This window comes from Bombus terrestris, chromosome 4 (assembly GCF_910591885.1).
Source record: "Bombus terrestris chromosome 4, iyBomTerr1.2, whole genome shotgun sequence".
NCBI classification, from domain to species: domain Eukaryota; kingdom Metazoa; phylum Arthropoda; class Insecta; order Hymenoptera; family Apidae; genus Bombus; species Bombus terrestris.
Genome location: NC_063272.1, coordinates 1,469,529 through 1,489,637, shown reverse-complemented (window position 1 = coordinate 1,489,637; position 20,109 = coordinate 1,469,529). Strand labels below are relative to the sequence as shown.

The 20,109-nt window shown below is 27.8% G+C and overlaps 1 protein-coding gene across 2 annotated transcripts; it reads right to left on the bottom strand.

Moving 5' to 3' along the window:
* Positions 1–1,803: 1,803 nt before the first annotated feature.
* Positions 1,804–16,726, bottom strand: LOC100647711 (zinc finger CCCH domain-containing protein 11A). 2 transcript variants are annotated; one of them, XM_012318808.3, is made up of 6 exons: positions 16,588–16,726; positions 16,235–16,334; positions 15,528–15,647; positions 15,263–15,437; positions 14,445–14,561; positions 1,804–5,891 (listed from the first exon to the last, which is right to left on the bottom strand). In XM_012318808.3, the coding sequence occupies exons 2-6, from the start codon at positions 16,292–16,294 to the stop codon at positions 4,966–4,968; spliced, it is 1,398 nt and encodes a 465-aa protein (XP_012174198.2). In that variant the 5' UTR covers positions 16,295–16,334; positions 16,588–16,726; the 3' UTR covers positions 1,804–4,965. The 2 variants fall into 2 exon arrangements, with proteins under 2 accessions (XP_012174198.2, XP_012174197.2); XM_012318807.3 differs by lacking the exon at positions 16,588–16,726 and adding an exon at positions 16,423–16,571.
* Positions 16,727–20,109: the final 3,383 nt, after the last annotated feature.

Below are 20,109 nucleotides of genomic sequence, written 5' to 3'. Positions count from 1 at the left end.
GTCTCGCAGAGATTTTAAACCACAGTTTCTTAGACGTAATTTCTATAGGCGAATAAATAAAACAAAAAAACGGAGAGCGTAAAAAAAACATAGTTTTTAAGTCGGTATTATTTATATTCGTGTAAGGAGTCGGAAAGAAGCAAGAGTAATTGAACGTTTGTTGTGTGTACATCGTAAAGAATATCTTCACATTTATATTATAGTTGATTCTAATCCCCCAAATATCCGATTAAAAAGCGAGGTTGAACTCATGATTTATATCCGGTGGAAGATTTTGATCAACCAGAATGACGCGAAACCAGGTATGTTAACCGTACGATTATGCATTCAAAATAAATAGTGTGTGCATTTAAGTAATATTCGATTTTACCACTTACCTTACAATTCAAAATTCCATCTTCTTATTTTTCTTCGACTCTTCATTATTTACAGCAGGATATCGATTTAACAATACATATTCATATTACATCTATGCGTTATAGATTCGATAAAATCTATCAAATAATTTATTAATTGCTAATAATTATTGTTAATAACTGAAACTGAAAATAAGTTATACCAACATATTTAAAATAACATAAAAGATATTATAATAAATATTAATAATTAATTAATAGATGTTATAGAAGAGACCTGACGTTTATTTCAAGCTTCTACAATTATCTGTATTTTATTTTATTTTTTTAGCTTATATTACGTTGAAAATAATTAATACTAAATAGTATCTTTTCATACAACAAAAACTATATAATATGTACGTAGTTATGCTCCTACCGCACTGACAATGAGTGCTCTCCTTCTCGTTTTTATTTTTAAACGCTATTTATATCAAATAAATAACTTATTTCGACATATATACGTATGTATTTATTTCGGACAATAATAGTTATCTCTATCCAAAAGGAAAGAGATTTCGTAATAAAATATTTATTTCTTCAACATGTTGGTCATAGAACGTTACTTTTTACGCATGGATGTCCTTAATATTAATTTCTTACGAATCAAGCCTATTTTAATTTTTGAAACTAATTTTGGAGTACTTTAAAAATAAACTTTATACGTATTAATATTCGATTGCATTATTCTTTGAAATATAATAAAATATTTTGAAACTGTTAATTTATATGCCACGAAAGCATAGAAACATAATTTTTAAAACCCGCTTTATTTTCCTTGAGAATTTTTATTTGAGAAAAAACACTTCAACATATGTATTTTGAACGTGTGAAATAATATTTCGAAAGAATTATTTTATTTATTATTTTGTAAATGACCAAATATCCGAGTCATTTGTTTAAAAAAATACAAGTATGCTAAACGAAATGTATCAGTCCGTACAAAAGAGAAAAACAAATTCATTCTGAAGTTATCTTAAAAAAAAAGAAATGCGATTTTTGTCATTTTATATAAAACAAATAAATACAATTTCCTTCTTAATATTATTTCACAATATATTAATTAATATCTATATATTTTAATTTTGAATAACACTTACCTTGACGTTCTCAAATATTTGATTATATTGAGTTATATTATATTGAGGTTGTGCAAAGTATAAAATGAAATCTACGTGAATTTTTAAATAATTCATAAGTCAGACATTTTCAAATATAAGTTACTATCATAAAATTACAATTAAAAAATTCTACTAAAATACATATTACAACACTACTTTAATTCATTACTTTAAAAATAATGAATTCGAGTGTTTCTTCATCATTTCTATATCTCAATTTTAAAAAGTACCAATAAATCAATATAATAGAACTTATAATAAAGGAAAACAAACATAACGTGCAGTAGTTTGCAAATGTAACAATCGTATATTTGTTCCAATTTAATACTTCTTTGACACAGTCACATTAGAAGATACCTCGATCTGTAGAAATATCGAATGACCAATAGAATGAATGATCTACAAATTCGTTTAACTTTTGGAGAAACAACATGGAATTCATTGACCTTCTAATTCCTACCACAAAATTCATATCGAATAAAACGTAGACAACAATTTTTACAGAATTTGGTTTATTCGTCTAAGAACAGGTGTAGCTTGATTCTAAGCGTATAGGTTTATGGTTTGATTAAAAAAGAATTGAATATCACTTAAAAATGTAAAAATTTCATATTTTAAAAAAATGCTCAAATCTTTTGTACCAATTCATCTAGAAAATAACATTTATTTAAATTAAAAAATTATTATTTAATTAATCTATATTTATTTTTTAAATACTTTTTAATTATTTTCAATCGTCATTCATGTTATGTTACTTTCTCGTAATAAAGTTCATTTTTTCATCCACACTTTTTTGATAATTTATATTTTCGATATTTTACGAAACTTTTCTTCTTGAACAAATATCTAACGACATTTTGAAATTGACAACAAAATTAAAAGTATAAATTGTTAATATTACAGTAAAGCTACTGACAATACTAGCGAAATGTCAGAGAACTGTTCCATTCGATTCAAAGTTTCGTAATATATCTAAAATAGAATAGATCAAAAAATTTCACATTAAACAGGCATGTACACACATTGATACCATCTTATTAGTTGTTATTATTTTTCATAGAATACAAAATTTTGGACAAATTAATCCTACTGTAATTTTATAATAATCAATTATATCTTGATTTCGATTGAATTTCAATCGAAACTGCTTTTGAAAAATCTTTAGCGAAAGCGAAATTTAAATCATTCTACAAAACGAAGAATGTAATTGACATTTTGAGTCCAATATTGGTCTTCAAATATTTTTAATTTAATAAATATTCTAATTTTTACTGCCAATTAAGAAGCATCATTATTTAAAAATTTACTCATCTCGACATATTATTTATAATTTGTCTCGACTTCTTTTAAGGATCATTTAATATTCTGCAAATGATGTTAAACGACGAAAAGTATTGCTCCAAAATAAAAATAATTTGAATCAAAAATAATTGCAAAAACATTGGACAGTAAAAAATATACTTAAAGGCGATGTTTTTCTAACAACGTATTTTTAATAAATATGGAGATGCAGTCAAATATTATTCGTTAAGTATCTCATTCTACACGAGAATAAAATATTCTCAGCATCTTGTTTAAATTATTTCATTATTTATATACAGAGTAATTAAATTAATCGTGTAATTTTGACTGTTATAAGAAAAGACATTTCAGAGAAAAGTCACATGATATACATTTCATATAAAAAATCAGAGTTATAAGCCATTTTTGGTGACTTAAAATTAGATGAATTATCCTGTATAATAGAAATGTTAAAAAAGCAAGTATCTCACACTTTAAAAACTTACGATATCTACTGAAGAGAATAAAAAATGTTCAATCAACATTGGTTCTAAAATTTTATTATTAAATTTTATTATTATGAATTTTATTATTAAATTTTATTAAATTTGATTTATATAATAAATTTTAATAATAGTATTACCACGAGACGTAAGTACCTAAATTGTTTGAAAATATAAAATTACATTTTTGTTGAAAAAATTAATTATAGATTCGATATTGATTAAGCATCTTTTAATCCGCTTAATAAGTATTGTAAGTTTTTAAAATTTCAAATCATTATATTTTTACACTCTGTATATAAATATAATACATATATGATGTACAAGAAATTTCATCTCGTTTGTTCGAATAAATAAAACGCGCATAATAATCGGAAGAAAAATACGAAAGGATAAATAAAAACGGTGCAAATGCATTCGTGACCAAATGTTATAACACAGAAATTATATAATAAGATACATAACACTGTATTAAAATCATATCGAACGGAAAAATATTGGAATAATAAACAAGCAAGGTTCGTGAACCTTCTGCAAACATTAAATCGAAACTATTTTTCCCAAATTAATTTATATTTTCAAATCAATCATTCATTCTTCCAATTGTTAGTTATTTTATATTAAGTAGATAAAAGAAAAAATGAAATTGAATGAAATTGAATATTAAATTTTAAAAATATTGAAAATACTAAGGATGCAGAGTATCCCCAGCTATCGTAGTACAATCAACAAATGCGTGATTCTACGTAAAAAATAACTTGAAGATATAAAATAAAAGTTTTTCATACGGAATTTTCATTGTTAATAAAATCGAATTTAAAGATTTGTTTGGTACAACACGTGAACTCGAATAATTACTTATTCGTATGCGAGTGAACAATCAGCAGGAAAATATTCCACATGCGAAAATCAGACAAAAATGTGGAATACAATTCTTCCGTTTAAAGTCATTTGATGTAATACGTGCATTTAACAAATTGTCGAATTTAATATTGTCGGAAACGGAAATTGATCCTATGAAAAAATTGTATTCTACAGTTTGTAATTATTTCCGCACATAGAATAACCTCATATCGATTATCTACTCCTGTGTAGCCTGGAATTAGCAAAAGTTAAGTATATTTGACAAGTTTTGCAAATGTTATTCTATATTTTCAATTTGCTTTATCACGTAGAGTGTTGTGTAATCATACCTTGATTACTGGGATACCCTGTATATTCTGCTAAATCAGAACAAAAATATTAAGTATTGATCAATAACCACGCAAGAATCTAAAATTCTTCATTCATTCCTTCAGACACAAATTACGCCCATATCGCTTAAATAGAATACAGGCCTCCACGAAACAATCGAATTCGAAGATACGATTCTCCTCATTTTTTACTAGTCTCCACAACGATAATTAGTACAATAATTATCTAAAAATCTTCTTCGTTTATTGAAGAATCAACCTACGACAAAATTCTATCTATGGACAGTCTCGCTTATCTCATTTGTGGTAAAAAAAACCAGACAGAATCCCTCAGTCAGCTCGAAAATGTGGAAAGCAAGTCGACCGAAGAATTTTATTTCTCCACTCATCGATTATTGATAGAAAGAGAAACAAACCATAGAAAATGAGCAAATGTTATTCCAGTCGATTTTTCACATAAGTACACCTTTCCTTAGCTTCGCCTCCACGTTTTATCTTTGAGCAACGCGTCGATATCCTTCAAAATATCATCCGACGACGTGTCCAATGTCAAATAATCCTCTTCATTTTCATTCAACAAACTGTCTGCTTCTTTAGAATCCACCACATTGTACGTATCAACCGATTTCTTCTCTTCACTTATTTCTAATTGCACCTGATCCTCGTTCGTGCTGCTATCACATAATCTAACCTCAACTTCATTCTTCCTAGGTCTACTATTCGAACTCGTCGAATTTGATTCGTTCAATCTTTCTATAGAACTTGATTCGGGACTATTTCTACCAAATCCTTCTTTCTTTTCTTCGATTGGCTCCTCTTGACCAATTTTTCCATCTCGTTCTTCACTGTGCAGCAAACTTAACCTCTTTGGAGATCTTCTGAGCTTCACAGGCGGCACACTGCTCGAGATGGCGCTACGATCGTTATTACACTTCACTTTGCACTTAGAAGTGTCCTCTTCTACATTTTTCAAATGTCTCTTCACTCCTCTAACAGAAATTGCTTCTTTAAATTCAGCCTCTGTTTCTACGGCGTCTTTCAGACATTCTGTCGATTCCTTTGTATTGATTGAATCCATCGATTCTGTGCTTCTGATTTTATTTTCTTCAAAACCTTTGTATTTTCGGCGACGAATCTCATCCAATGAGAGAACCTCGAAGTCCAATTCTTTTTTGTCGCTCGAATCGTTGCGCATTGGCAGATACCGACAGATTTGTTTGGTCCTACGGGTCTTGATCTTCCCGTCACTAGCATCACTTTGATAGTCTTCAGCCTTATAGGAATAGTAGGCGGCGCTTTCGGCTTGAATCTCCTCCAGACGAATCTCCTCGTATGTTTTGCAGTATGGTACCCTCAGCTGCGGCTTTACCGGAGACGGTACACTTTCATTGTCCGATTCTGGAAGAAACATACCACGAAATTGCGGAAATCTCTGTTTTATTATTGAACGAGGATGTTCCATTTTGTTGTTAAAATCCTTAGATATGTTTCATCTCTCGTTTTTTTTACAACATTTTACAAATATTTTAAAAAATTTCTGTCTTTACTTTTGATTTGTTTAAGAATTTTCATTTAAAAATCTCTATCTTTACTTCTGATTCGTTTTAAAATTCTATTTGGCGTCTTCCAAGTATCTTTTAGATTAGAATTATTCGAAAGACTCTTAATTAATTCTAAAGTGAGCTTATTCTGAGTTTTGATCGTAGATTATTTCTGTTATTGTCTAATTGTCGCTTTTGGTAGATTGAAGTAGCCTTCGATCTCCAGTTGAGGTTATAGGGAAAAGTTTAAGTTTGAAAATAGAAACAACGAAAGTGTAGAGTACAATTCCAATACTTTGACCGATTTTCCTTGGATATGAGTTCGGTGATCCATCTCTTTCCTCATTTTTTCTATCTCTTTTTGTGTCTTTCTTTTTCTTTTCGTCCCTTTTAACAATTTCTTATTTCCTACCGTTTAAGAGTAACTAGCACTACTTGTACAAACTTCTTTGATTTTACGTGATCAGGTAATCTATGCTTAAAATCCAATAGGTAAATTAATATCGTCGTCCTTATTATCTCTTTGTGCTCCTTTCTCTCTTATTTCCTCTCTCTCTATCTCTCTCTCTTTCTCTTTTTAGTTCTCTGTTTACTAATTACTTTTCAAAAATCTCTTTAAAAATTCGTCACTTTTGGATTTTTTTCTAGTTCCCTCCAGGCTTCTTTCTCCACACAATTGGGAAGTACACGAACCATCCAATATTTAAAACAATCTTTCCCTGTCTCTCTTTCTTCTATATACATACATACATATGTATATATATATATATATGCAATATTATGCAAAAATCTTAAGCCAGGTATCAAATGGAAATCTTTTGTTTTTATTAAAAAATTTAATTTTCGTTTATTAAAAAATAAATTCCGTTTTAACTACGGGAGAAATATTTGACTCTAGAATTATTGGTAATTTGCTAAAAAAAAAATATAAATTCAAGAGTTATTAATAATATATTGAAAAATATTTATTAATTTGAAATAATTGATATTTCGTGCAACTTTCTTTTGTTTTCTCTGAATAATATGTGAACAAATTTATTTTAAACTGTCATCTCTATTTTAACATTTCAAATAATTTTCACGTTTTTGATTTCCTTTTCTAATTTAAAATACTATTCCTAAATAAATTGTGGATCGACAAAACCTACAAACAAGAAGCACGATAAAGACTTGTTCCTGTATAAAAATATTTTTTAAATGGCCTAAGACTTTTACAATATATATGTATATATATATATAATACATATAATGTATATTGTATAATATATATATATTTAATATATTTATTTATTTATATATATATGGATATGAATATATATAAATATATAAATATTTTATATATATTTAATATAATGTTTAATATAATATTTAATATATATGCGTATATATATACATACATATATATATATATACTTATATAATAAATATTATAGATATATTAAAAATAAGAAAACGTGGGTAAACGCTCGACAATGGCACAACACAGTCAAAGAATCGATCATCGACAAAGAAAAAAGTTGACGTTGACAAAATAACTAGGAAAGCCGAGTTTCGAATGAAATTATCTAATTGTCTAATTATCTTTAATTTAGTAGTTGTCGAAAAATCTCCCTTTTCTTGTTTTTTTTTTCTTTTCTTTTTTAACTAGGTACAATGTTTGTGAACATTTTACAGATTAATTTGATCATCCATTTGCAATCACGTGGATTAAATTATTCCGGACAACAATTCGATCGTGAAAAAAGGTATAGTGTGTCACTACGCGGCATTTGCAATATCAAGTGTCGCGATGCATAGTTTTAACGTAAAAGAGCGGCAGACATGGTAAATTTCACAAAACACAGATTAGTAAGGATCAAATGCTTCGCAACACTCAATGAGAAATTCTGAAAAATTTTGAAACGCAATTTGAAAGAAAAACTATCACAAATAATATTTATTTCAACGCTGAGAATGCTTTTGCAATTTACTGATTACTTATTAGTCCAGGGCAAATAGCGACGACTTTAAAACTAAACGAAATATTAAAATACATTACTTTGTAATTTTTAATCATTAAATTATTAATGAATCAATCAGTTAAAAAGTTACAGTGTTTTATAATTTTTAAATAGAATATTTCTTAATTTTTAATTAGATATTAAAGCACGATGCAATTGTTGTACAATAATGCCTTAGATAAACTATTTGTGATAGTTTCAGATTCGATACAACAAATGCAAAAAAGTAGACCCAAAAAAGCTATTCGACCAATGTAAAAAGACGATACAATTAATTTTATAAAACGCGAATCTTGTATCTTTATAAATAAATAATAAATTGGAAAAATTGTCTCTGTCACACTAGCATTATTTTCCCTTTCATTTCATGGCATCAAGTTTATTGGAATCCAAATAATCGTCTCGGTAAAAATTAATATTTTCCATTCGTTTACATGGATTAGTACGGAATTATTTATCGCATATTCAGCGTATAATCTCTACTTCTCTCTCTCTCTCTCTCTCTCTCTTCTCATTCTTTGTCCGCCTGTCTATTTGTCCGTCTGTCTGTCTGTCTGTTTCTCTCTCTCTCTCTTTCTCTCTCTACTTTCTCACCCCCCACTCTCTCACTTTTAATCGAATCAGTTTTTATTCTTGAAATTGAAGAGACTTGGTCACCTTTTGTTTTATCGTAAATCGCCAAACAAAGGTTTACAAGTTATTTTAAACGAACTCAACGACAATTTCCTTCGTTCTTTATTAATTTTTCAATGAAATGATTCAATCATTAAAAACTATATAATTTTTTGCATTCTTAATATAAAATAATTCTTTCCGTGTTAATTATTTCAATAATTATATTTTCCTGTTGATATTTTGCAAATTTTTCTTTTTGTGAATTAGAGATATCGGAACAGAGACACAAATTTTTGAAATTGCCGTTGATCCAAGCATCGCACGCGCGACTTCGAGAACACATGCGTTACAATTCGAGGAAAAATACGCAAATAAGTAACAATATATATCAATACAACAGAGATACGAATGACAGATAATAACGGTCATGCCGCTGCAATGACGACTTTTGGTAACAATAAATAAAAATGGAAAAGGAACAAAACAGAAAAAAAAGTCATCTATCGACGAAGTAATATAATATAATTCGAATAAAGATCCATCTCCCGGATGGAGGACAATGATTTAAGAACAATTTGTAGCTGAACGCACACGATAACTAACAATTAAAAATAAAAATAATTCACAGATCAAAGAAAAACAAAAAAGCATATCGAACACCCCTTAAAACGGAGAAGAAAACACAACTCGAGAAGCATGTTACAAAAGGGAAAAAAAAGGAAAGCTTTAAAATTTGAGACCTTTGAAAAATACCAACGAAACAAAAAAGAATTTATATAAAGAGCGTTATTATATAACTTGCAATGATCGACCGAGAAATTTTTCTTTCATAAAATACAATAGAAAACGAGAACGTAAATTACCGATCCTGTGATAAGCGAATGATTTTATAATCAACGACTCTTTCAATCGATCGAAAGATCCTCACAGTAATTGATTGTAAATCAAAGCAAATCAGCATCGTTTGATTGGCTGAACGTTGACACGAACGAAACAAACGATATATTAAAATTACTAATGTTATTCGACTATAATAAATAGCGATTAAAGGTCGTCGCCGGCGACACGAGTCCAGCTACTGATCTTTTTTCTCTCTTTTTCTTTTCTTTCCTTCTCCTCGCTCGTTAAACGTACTAAGTTAAGTTTTACACTATTTCGTCTCTCAATAAGCACGCACACACGCATTCGCCAAGAGGTGGCACGCATTACAGGCCATGTGCTTTGAAAAGAACATGCGATAATTGCACTTGCTGCGCGAGAACGGGTCAAAAGACGATCTTGTCGCATTTCAAACAATCATTTAACTCTGCATCTATTTTCGACAGTATAGCGTGCCTGTCACGGAACTTTTTCTCATTCTTCGCGTCTTTCGCCATTCTCTGACTTCTTTCTAACTCTCGCGAACGCGATCCTCTATTTCTCATTATTTGCAAATATATTACAAAAACATATATTGGAAAACGATTATTTCAATAATTACAATGGCCTGTAATTATCCAACTGACCTGTATCGTACTATTATCTTGTTCTTTTTCATTTTTTTCTTTTAAATGAATATTCTTTCCTGACAAGAGGCTGTTAATAGCGAAAAAAAAGGAAAAAAAGCGAAAAATCGAGAAATTTCTCGTACATACACGCACTCTCTCACTTATTATATCGCCTATAATATATAATTTTTCTTTTTTTCAAGCTTATCCGCATTTCTCATTCTTCTTTTCATTCCTTCTCCCTTCACCATGCGCGTTTCTTCATCTACATCACAAATTTTGTTCTTTTCATTCGCATATTTATGTTCAAGAGTTAAACAAAAAATACAAAGATCCTGCAGTGTTATCTTGAGATTCGACATCACCGCTATTCCTATCTCAAACTAAACAGGTTCTTTTCTTTTTCTATTCTAACCCTTCTTTGTTGTTGCTGTTTTTGCTATCATCGAAATAAGAAAGAGAAATTCAATAAAAGGTAAAGACAAAAATCTAGGCTCTAGAACGTAGAATCCTACCCGTATAAAATCGCAGAATCAATAATAATCCCGAATTTATCGATTTCGTAATCGATGATGACATTCAGACACGGCGACGATTAATTTCGATCGTGAATACATCATTTAGCAGTTAAATAGAATATAATTACTTCGTCATGCTGTACGGTAGTCTCGTAATGTAGATTACACTTAATTTTTTTTTTTTATTTTCATCATATCTCTTCGTGCGGATCTAGGCGCAAATAGTATTCCGTAATAAAAATAAGGAATATATGTATATTCATATATATATGTACATATATATTCTTGCTTTCATTGGGATCTAGAATATTTTTATGATGAGAAATTCTACGTCTTTTTTCCTCTTTTTTAAATATTTCTAATAATGAAGCAATTATATAATTATTACTCGATCACGATGCGACTGAAACAAAATTTACACGTACTATTCCACCAAGTTCCGCTCTTATTTCTCTTTTTTTATTATTTTTTTTTTCTTTTTCTTTTTTAAGAGTACGTATATGTAAATATGTATCTGTGTATGCATGCAATACGTGATATAAAGTTGCATTTTCCTCTTTCCTTAGGAATTATCTCGTTTCTATGTATAAATACACAAATATATATTTGTGACGATATATATTCATATACTTATACTCGTAGCTTTTTCCTATTTATATTATATAACCTCACTGTTCGATCGTTTATTTGATATTCCCGTGCGATCTACTTCGCTTTCTGCTCTAATCTTCTTAATCGCTGATTCATCGTAGGAAAACGAAGTACAAGAATATCCAACATAATCGAATAACGATATCATCGGCGAAAGAAACGAATCTAAGCTATAAAATTTCCCTCGGTCGAGATCGAACGATTAACATTCACTTATCAACAAATTTGAAAAAACTCGTTAAAAGGAATCATCGGAATAAAAAGTTCTCTTAATCCCGATGCTGTCATTAATTTCTCATTCGTTCTCGTTCACCATGGAGATTTCTTACATTTTCGATAATTGAAACTTTGAGTAAAACGAAACATGCTGCAAGATTTTATGTTTACGTTAGAATTTCTTTTATACAGATTCAAGATTCCTGTTGTCTCGTGCAGCGTGATTCGATGAAAAATATTCGTTTCCCTCTTTTATACATCGAAAGATTTAGAAGCGATTTTCTTTCCTTTCTGTTTGTACAACACAACAAAATTTTGATACAACACGCCGGTATTAACAAATTTCGCCTAAACACGAATAGCTATACTGCTATTGCTCGTTTTATACTTATTATCCCATGCCATTTGAAAACTCGCTAATTCGTGTGGGAAGCCAAAACATATGAAGGCATTTATCATATTTCTTTCGTGTGTACGCGCTATATTATAAATCAAGGCTGGGATATTACGATTGAATCGGATACTGCTTATACATATGTATATATATCCTTATAAATGAAGGTTCATATATCTTTGTTCGTTCTTGTTCGTCCATCTCGCCTTTATCGTCTTTCTTTCTTCTCAAACGAAAAACATTATTACGAATCGCATGTAAAAAATACATACAACATTATACCAAAAAGAAATGCGCGTATGTGCGCATATATCTGGGGCAGTATTCGACTCGAATAATTTTTTTTCTCTCGCTTACACTTCATGTAGCTCAAAGCATAACCGTATTAAAAATCACAAACAAAAAATTAGTACATGTTAGAATAATCTTTTTTTGGATTTTTTATTTTATTTTATTTTTTTTTTTTTCATCACTTTGCACAAATGGTTATGCTTCAAGGGCATCTCTCTAACGAAAGAAGTATCCTTTCTTTTGAGCCTTTTTCAAACGATCAAACATCAAACATATGAAAACTCAGTCTCCATTAAAAACTAAACAAACTACTTCACCCTAAACCAGTCTCGGATGTCGAATTGGTTATCAAGAAATCTGTGCGAGTTCAAATCGTGTGTGTGTGGCAAAGCGACGACCCATAGCTATCTTCTTATTTCATCCGGTATAGGTTCGTGTTTCGTTAGTGTTATAGCACAACGAAAAGACGTGAGTACTCCGATCTTGTTTTTTCTATTATGCGGCATTCGGGAAAATTCAAGGCTCATCGCGCTGCCGCTGGAGAAAGATAGCCATAGGCAGTTAGAGGGCTACAGGCAAAGTTTAGATATAGCAGCCCCTGCAAAAATTGATATTCAAATCTACGTTTTTTTTTTTCTTTTTTCGTTCTATTCTGTTAACTTTTTTGTTTTTTTTTTTTCCTTTAGTTTATGATTAGGTTACCATGCTCATTTTTGATGATATAGTTACTCTCAACTTTCTAATTTATAATATAAATATAATGTAACCATAACTGTGTTCAAATATAGATGTAAATTCTGATTACAACTAGTCGGTAAATTTAAACCAATATCATTGAGAACACAGAGTTATCGGATCAATCTAAATGTTGCATGTTATCCCTCTTCCCCATGGTATACACTGTATGTGTATACAAAATTATATGTGTAATTTAATCATTATATTGAAACAACACACACCTTTGACTATAATTCTTAAAGTGTTACGAAATGATCTTTCAAAGAAATCCTTCACATATCAATATAATTTTATAACCTTATTCTATCCAATAATAAAGACGACGATATAGATCACCTATTGCTTTTTCACTACATATCCATAACTAATGAAATATTCTTCTTGCATATATTTATATATATATATATATAATTTCATATATATCTTTATCTCTCTTTCGTTTTTTATGTAAGCTAAATAAAAACTATTAATATTTTATTATATGTACCAGTAAATTCTAAGTAGTGCAGTCTTTATTATTGAAGAGGAAATTTAAAACGTATCTTGTGGAAATTTACAATACATCAATATGTATCTGACACTATCAAAAGCCATTACTATTAGCAAAATATTATATAAGTTTTTAGTGACATTGATGCAGCTTAAGCTGTTTTCTCATAATGAACTTGTCTTTTTTTTTTCTTTTTCTTTCTTAAATAACTTAATTGTATTAATTTATAAGTCTTGTATGAATCGGATAAATTAAGTGAAAATCGATTAAGTATCGGAAATGTACTAACATTCCTGGTGCTCAATCAATATAAAAATCTGTAATAAATTTTACTGCAAAATAGAAAGTATAACTTTTTCACTTTTACATATAAAGCATTGTATATGTTGTACGTTTATACAATACTTTACACCAGCTTTTTTTAAAAGACAATGTTTAGTTGTTTCATATAATTTTATCTGTGTTTCTCTCCCTTGTTTTAATATTTTATTAAGGTATTTTTTCTATACTGGTTATTGGTCGATAGAAACTTACATTGTTACAATTAGGGCATTCCTGGCAATTTTAAAATCGTCTATATGACGTCATTTCAAGGTATGGGAAAGGAAATCTTGATGTTTGAGGTTGAGAAGTTTGCTGAGTATGAATAGGTGAATATGATGGCTGCTGAAGCAGCGGAGAATTCTGTTGATTTTGTAGTGGAGACAATGACTGTCCAGGAGAATGTGAATGTAAATTTTGTGGGTGAGAAAATGATAATGCATGATGGCAAGGGGAAGTTTGTGAGTTTTGTACATTAGCTTGTGGTATATTCAAATTGTTCGTAATGTTAATATTGTTTAGTATGTTGAGACTGTTAGACACGTTATTAGGGATTGTCAGATTACTCGGAATACTCAGTGCATTAGGAATATTTATGCTTGTTTGTAGATTAGGTGGAAGGGAAAGAGTAGCCGACGTAAGATAATGTACGCTGAAAGATGGACGGGGGGGCTAGTAAAGCCTCATACCTTCTTCAAATTTGACGATAAGAGGATCAACAGCTGGACTGCCAATAAAACTGCCTGCTTCACTGCTTCCTCTACCTTGATCTGATTCAGTACTACTACCATCATATTTTGTGTCATCTGTTAGTAATGAAAAAAGATCTTATAAAGTAAATGAAAATAACATAAGATTATGAAATATTGTAAAATCATAATATACAGGGTATTCTAAAATGAAGCAATTAAATAATTAAATAATATATTTTATGAATGTAACAGAAATTTAAAATTTACTAATTAATTATAATGAATATATTAATCACGAAAATATCATTGACCTTTTATTTTATTTTATTCCTGTATGAAAGGTTATAACAACAATAATGTATCGCATAACATTCACGAGAAAGCTCAACATAATATAGAAACAAAATATGCAGAATGTTACATTTAATATTTCATTAATAAATAATAAAGCTCTCATTAAAAACAAGAATAGTATTTTGAAATGTAAAATTAAATGGATACACATATTTTTTTTCTTTTTGCTGTCATATAGTAATAATTTATATTTAATTAAACTAACAATACTTTAAAATAATACATATAATTAAAATAAACAATTTAGTTAAACACTGTTGATTTACTTTCATACTGAAATATTAACAAAAAAATATTAACCATATTAACAAATCTGCTATTACTTCATACTTGATATTCTCATTTAAACATATTTGTTAATGAAATATTTTCTATATTTATGTAGTATGCTTGTTCTATATATTGACATAATTTGATTGTTTAATTTTGAAATACCCCATATGATAACATAATATTCTTACCTTGACGATTTGACCATTCTTGATTCATTGTTTTTGATGTTAAATCAAAATTTTTTACTGGATTAATAGGATCATTAGTAATTGTACGAGCATTTTTATGCATAAATGAACAGTGTGGTTTTCTACAACCGCCAGGTTGTGTTTCCCAATAACATGGGATCGACTTGCGATTTTTCTATTGGAACAAGTAACAAAGAAACATTAGTAAACTATTTAAAATTCCAATTAATGATTTATCTATTTGTAATATTTGGATGATGCTTACTCTTAATTCCATATGCCTAAAGTTACAATGTTCATCAAAGCATTTGCCCTGCTTCCAATATACGCACATTGTTTCACAACCCAAGGCAGATGGTTCATGTCTAAATGGACAGTTATCACCCTACAAATATAATTATAAATTTAAAAAAAACAAATAATAAAATACAAATACATCAAAAGTATAATAATAATGAACTAACAAAGAATTATGATCATTAATAGTTGCAGTGCTCATGTACATTGTAAATACTGCAACCTAATCTATAATTCAAACTTCAACAATTCAAAAATCGACAGTTAATGTTATTTCATATAATTTCTCATAATACATTATGAAAATAAATATTTAACTATTTATACATAATGACAAACATCACAATTTTCAATTAATATTATCATCATGAGTAACAAAAATTGTTTCGGACACGAACGCAGTAAACAATATAAGAGAGTTAATTTTTCAAAGTTAAAAAGGTTCAAAGTAATCATGAAATGAAGAAATACAACTGTTGTAGTATATAAATAACACGATTCACTAATTATTTTAAAACGACGGATGATATCGTAGAGCCTGCCACCAACATGGCCGATCTAACCTCGCGAATTCAATGTATCAGAAACAATATGGAACAAATCTATCCAACATCTAAAATTTTACGGTGATGATTAAATACAACGAATGTTTCGTGCATTTTATATTTTACATACCTTTGTGCATGTTGAGTAATAGAAAAAATAACAGTCGGTATTCTTATGACTGTGCTCCATTTGCAAGAACCGATAGAAAGATGAGTGATCGTGTTCTTTACTGAAAAGAGAATATTTAAACAGATCACTATTAAATGCCACATTTCGTAGGAATAAAGTGAGAAAGATCAAAGTAAAGTATCTATTACCACTTTGTGCGAAACATGATTACAACTTATAGTGTATCGTGTTCAACCGCCAGATTCAATGTTATGGAAAATTAATTTGAATGTAGAGGTTTCGCAACCACCAATATTTGTACCGACGATAATGACCTTTTTTCATCGTGTATTCAATATATATTCATTACTTACGTGTGATGGCAGCGATTCCTAGGATGACTTCTTTTTTGCCCCTTCGCTTTGACCCACACACTAAATCAACTCGCACACAGATTCAAGTAAATAGTTCGACCGTGGCACTTGTCGCCCCTTTCGTTAGTGACGCTATTCGCTACCGCTACAGATAAGATGGCGTAATCTTCCGAGAAAACACGAAACTACACGATTTGTTACGCGCCCTTTTTGAATTAGTATAATTATTACACAGCTATAGTGACTCACGAATGAAGTTAAAAGCTTTTATATATAATTGTATATGTTATATAAATTATTTTTTTGTTTATTTATTTATTGAAATTCACAAAACATAACTATAATGATTATATTGATCAAATTTGAAACCAATCTGAAAATGCATGTAAAAGTTATAGAATATTTAATAAAAATACCAATTTCGCAGAGATCACAATATTCATTATATTAATAAACCAGTATTCGTACTGTATAGTTATTTTTTACTAAATATATGTTAACAGTAAATATCTTGTAACTTTTATATAGATTTTCAGATCAGTCTCAAAGTCCAGTATAATCATGATGATCATGTTTCATTGCAGTACTAATGAAATTTTAAAGTGTTTTATATAACACATAGAATATATATATATAAAAATTTTTTTATCATAAGTATTCCGTAAGCTACTTTATATTCCAAAATGATAATTTATATAACATGTTTGATTTTCAGCTAATAATACCATTAAATAATACACCGTGGCTAAGAAATAAATGATTATTTGTTCCATAAATATTTGAACTAAGCTAAAACAAATTATACATATTATATAATATATAATATAATAAATGAAATAAGTAATTATTTACATCTTTATTTTATTTACATCTTTAAGTTTAAAACAGATTTTTATAAATTGCAATACATTTGTTATAATATGTATTTTATGGAAATAAATACAAAATATTCAGCAAAAAAGCATTCAAAAATAATTTCTTTGAGCTGTATTACATTCATATTTAACCATTAAAAAATATTATATATAAAATGATTAATAAATACACTTAAGTTAATGATTTACAATTTAATTGCATATTTAAAGTAATATAACAATCACAAATTGTATAGTAGAGATACTAGCATATAATATTTTTACAAATGATTTTATAAATATACACTTTTAATACTTAATGTCAATATTAAGTATATTACCTGTATTATACATTATTTGATTACAAAATTACAAAATAATTGCATTTAAAAATTATATGTTCGAATAAATATATATATAATATTTAAAATAATGTGTTTCTTAAGCTAGAATTTAACAAATAAAGTTAAATTTTAAATACTATAATTATCACAGAATTACTGCAAGATAATAATTTTTTTAACATACATTCATCGAAAGTGACAAAATTTATTCATAACAATATAATAGTTACATCCTAAAATATTCATATAAAGAGAAAACAGAAATTTGAACAATGTGTAATTAAATCGACTAAGTAGAAAAAATAATTTATCAAAATAAATATTTTAAAATCATTAAAATAACGTCTTAAATTTTATTTTATTATAAAGATAACTTATATTCAATCATAAAATTTTAATTTTTCGCATATTAAATAACATATAAAGCTTAGAAGTAATATATACTTTATATACAACAATATAAATTTTGTTTTCAATAAAGATATTTGCAGAAATCAAAATACAAAAACAATGAAAAAGTAGCATTTTAAATTAACATTTTTAACAAACATATTTGATAAAATTATACAATATTACAATGTAATAAATATATAATATTTAAAAGATTCAAGCATTATTCTTTCAGGGACTAAACGTACATAATTGTATAGTAAGAAAGTAAAGATTTATTATAATTAAATTAAAACTTGAATATTCCGTTGTAAGACATAGATTATAAGAACATATCAATGTTTAAATGTAATGTGAACATCTAAAATTCTTGTGTTTTAAATTTTTTACATACTTAGATATGTAAGATATGTACAGACAACTAATATACAGTTTATTCCACTATAATATATGTAACATATAATATATTTTCATAATAGACTGAAATTTTTCCCTATATATGATTCTTTGATCATGCCCCAAAGTATTTTAATTTAGCATACTATAATAAACACAATAAAAAATTCTTTGATCATAAAAATTTAATATAAAATTTTAAATACAAGATTTTAAAAATATAACATTAAAAAAAATAAAACATATTAAGTAGAACTTACATTTAATCATAGAGATAAAATATAAAAATTTTGATCTAGTCGAATAGTTAAATATCCTGACTACATAAACAAATATTATACAACGCAATCAAGACTTTCATGTTCTGCATAATACTTAAGTGTAAAAAAATTATTCTTCCTACATCTCATATTAATGTGAATTAATTAACAAATTTTATTTTACTTTTTTATTTTAAAAGAACTGACACTGAATTTAATAAATTTGTTATAGTGGAAAAAACTGTTTTTTGTTCTCGTTTTGTTTGAAAAAAATCAGAATTTTCAAATAAAAAAAAATCTAATTAGCAATTGTCATTAATACACATTAGAAAAATACCTCATTGTTTTGTAACAAAAGGATTGGCCAGCAACCCACCCTGGAAATTAAATTTATTGTAACATACAATGATAAAATGTTAAGATATCACAACATACAATATGACGAAATTATTAGTCCACTATAATGCACTATTAATTTTGGTTTAATGTAGTCCAATATTATTCATTTCCAAAGACAAATATCAATTAATGCATATCTTCAGTTTAATGGAAATACAGGAAATGACACAGGAAATAACATCAGTTTTACAGTCTTATCAAAACATTCTAGATTATCATTGTATATTGTATATTATAGTCAGTTTTATTTTTATCACGTAACTGATTATTAAATCACATGTATTCACTCTTATACACATCTTATACATATACGTTAATACGAACAATCGTTCTTCATTGATTTTAAGCTAGACAATCTATCTGATAGGCTCAAATAATTTATCATTCAATATCCATTAATATCTTACATTTATTATATTACTTTACTGTATTCTCCCATTCTGTTAAAAGTTGCCTATGAAATTCGTCAGAACATTTACGATGAGAAGAACAGAAAGCATTAGTAAAAAATTTATATTCAATTCTCTGTTTTCATGCTAGGTAACAACAACTGCTATAAAACCAAACATATATTGCAATAATTTGACTAGCATACTATAATCTATCATGTACGTTTTATATCTATATATGCAACAAATATGTATATATAAATATTACATAATATTTATATATTATATACATAATACATTAATATTAATATATAATCAATAATAATTATATATTAAATATAAATAATAAATTATATAATAATTATATTATATTATATATTAATTAATATATTATATATTAATATATATAACTAATTTTGTGTGTGTGTGTGTGTGTGTGTGTGTGCGCGTGCGCGCGCGCGCGCTCGCAAAATATTAACAACCTCATATA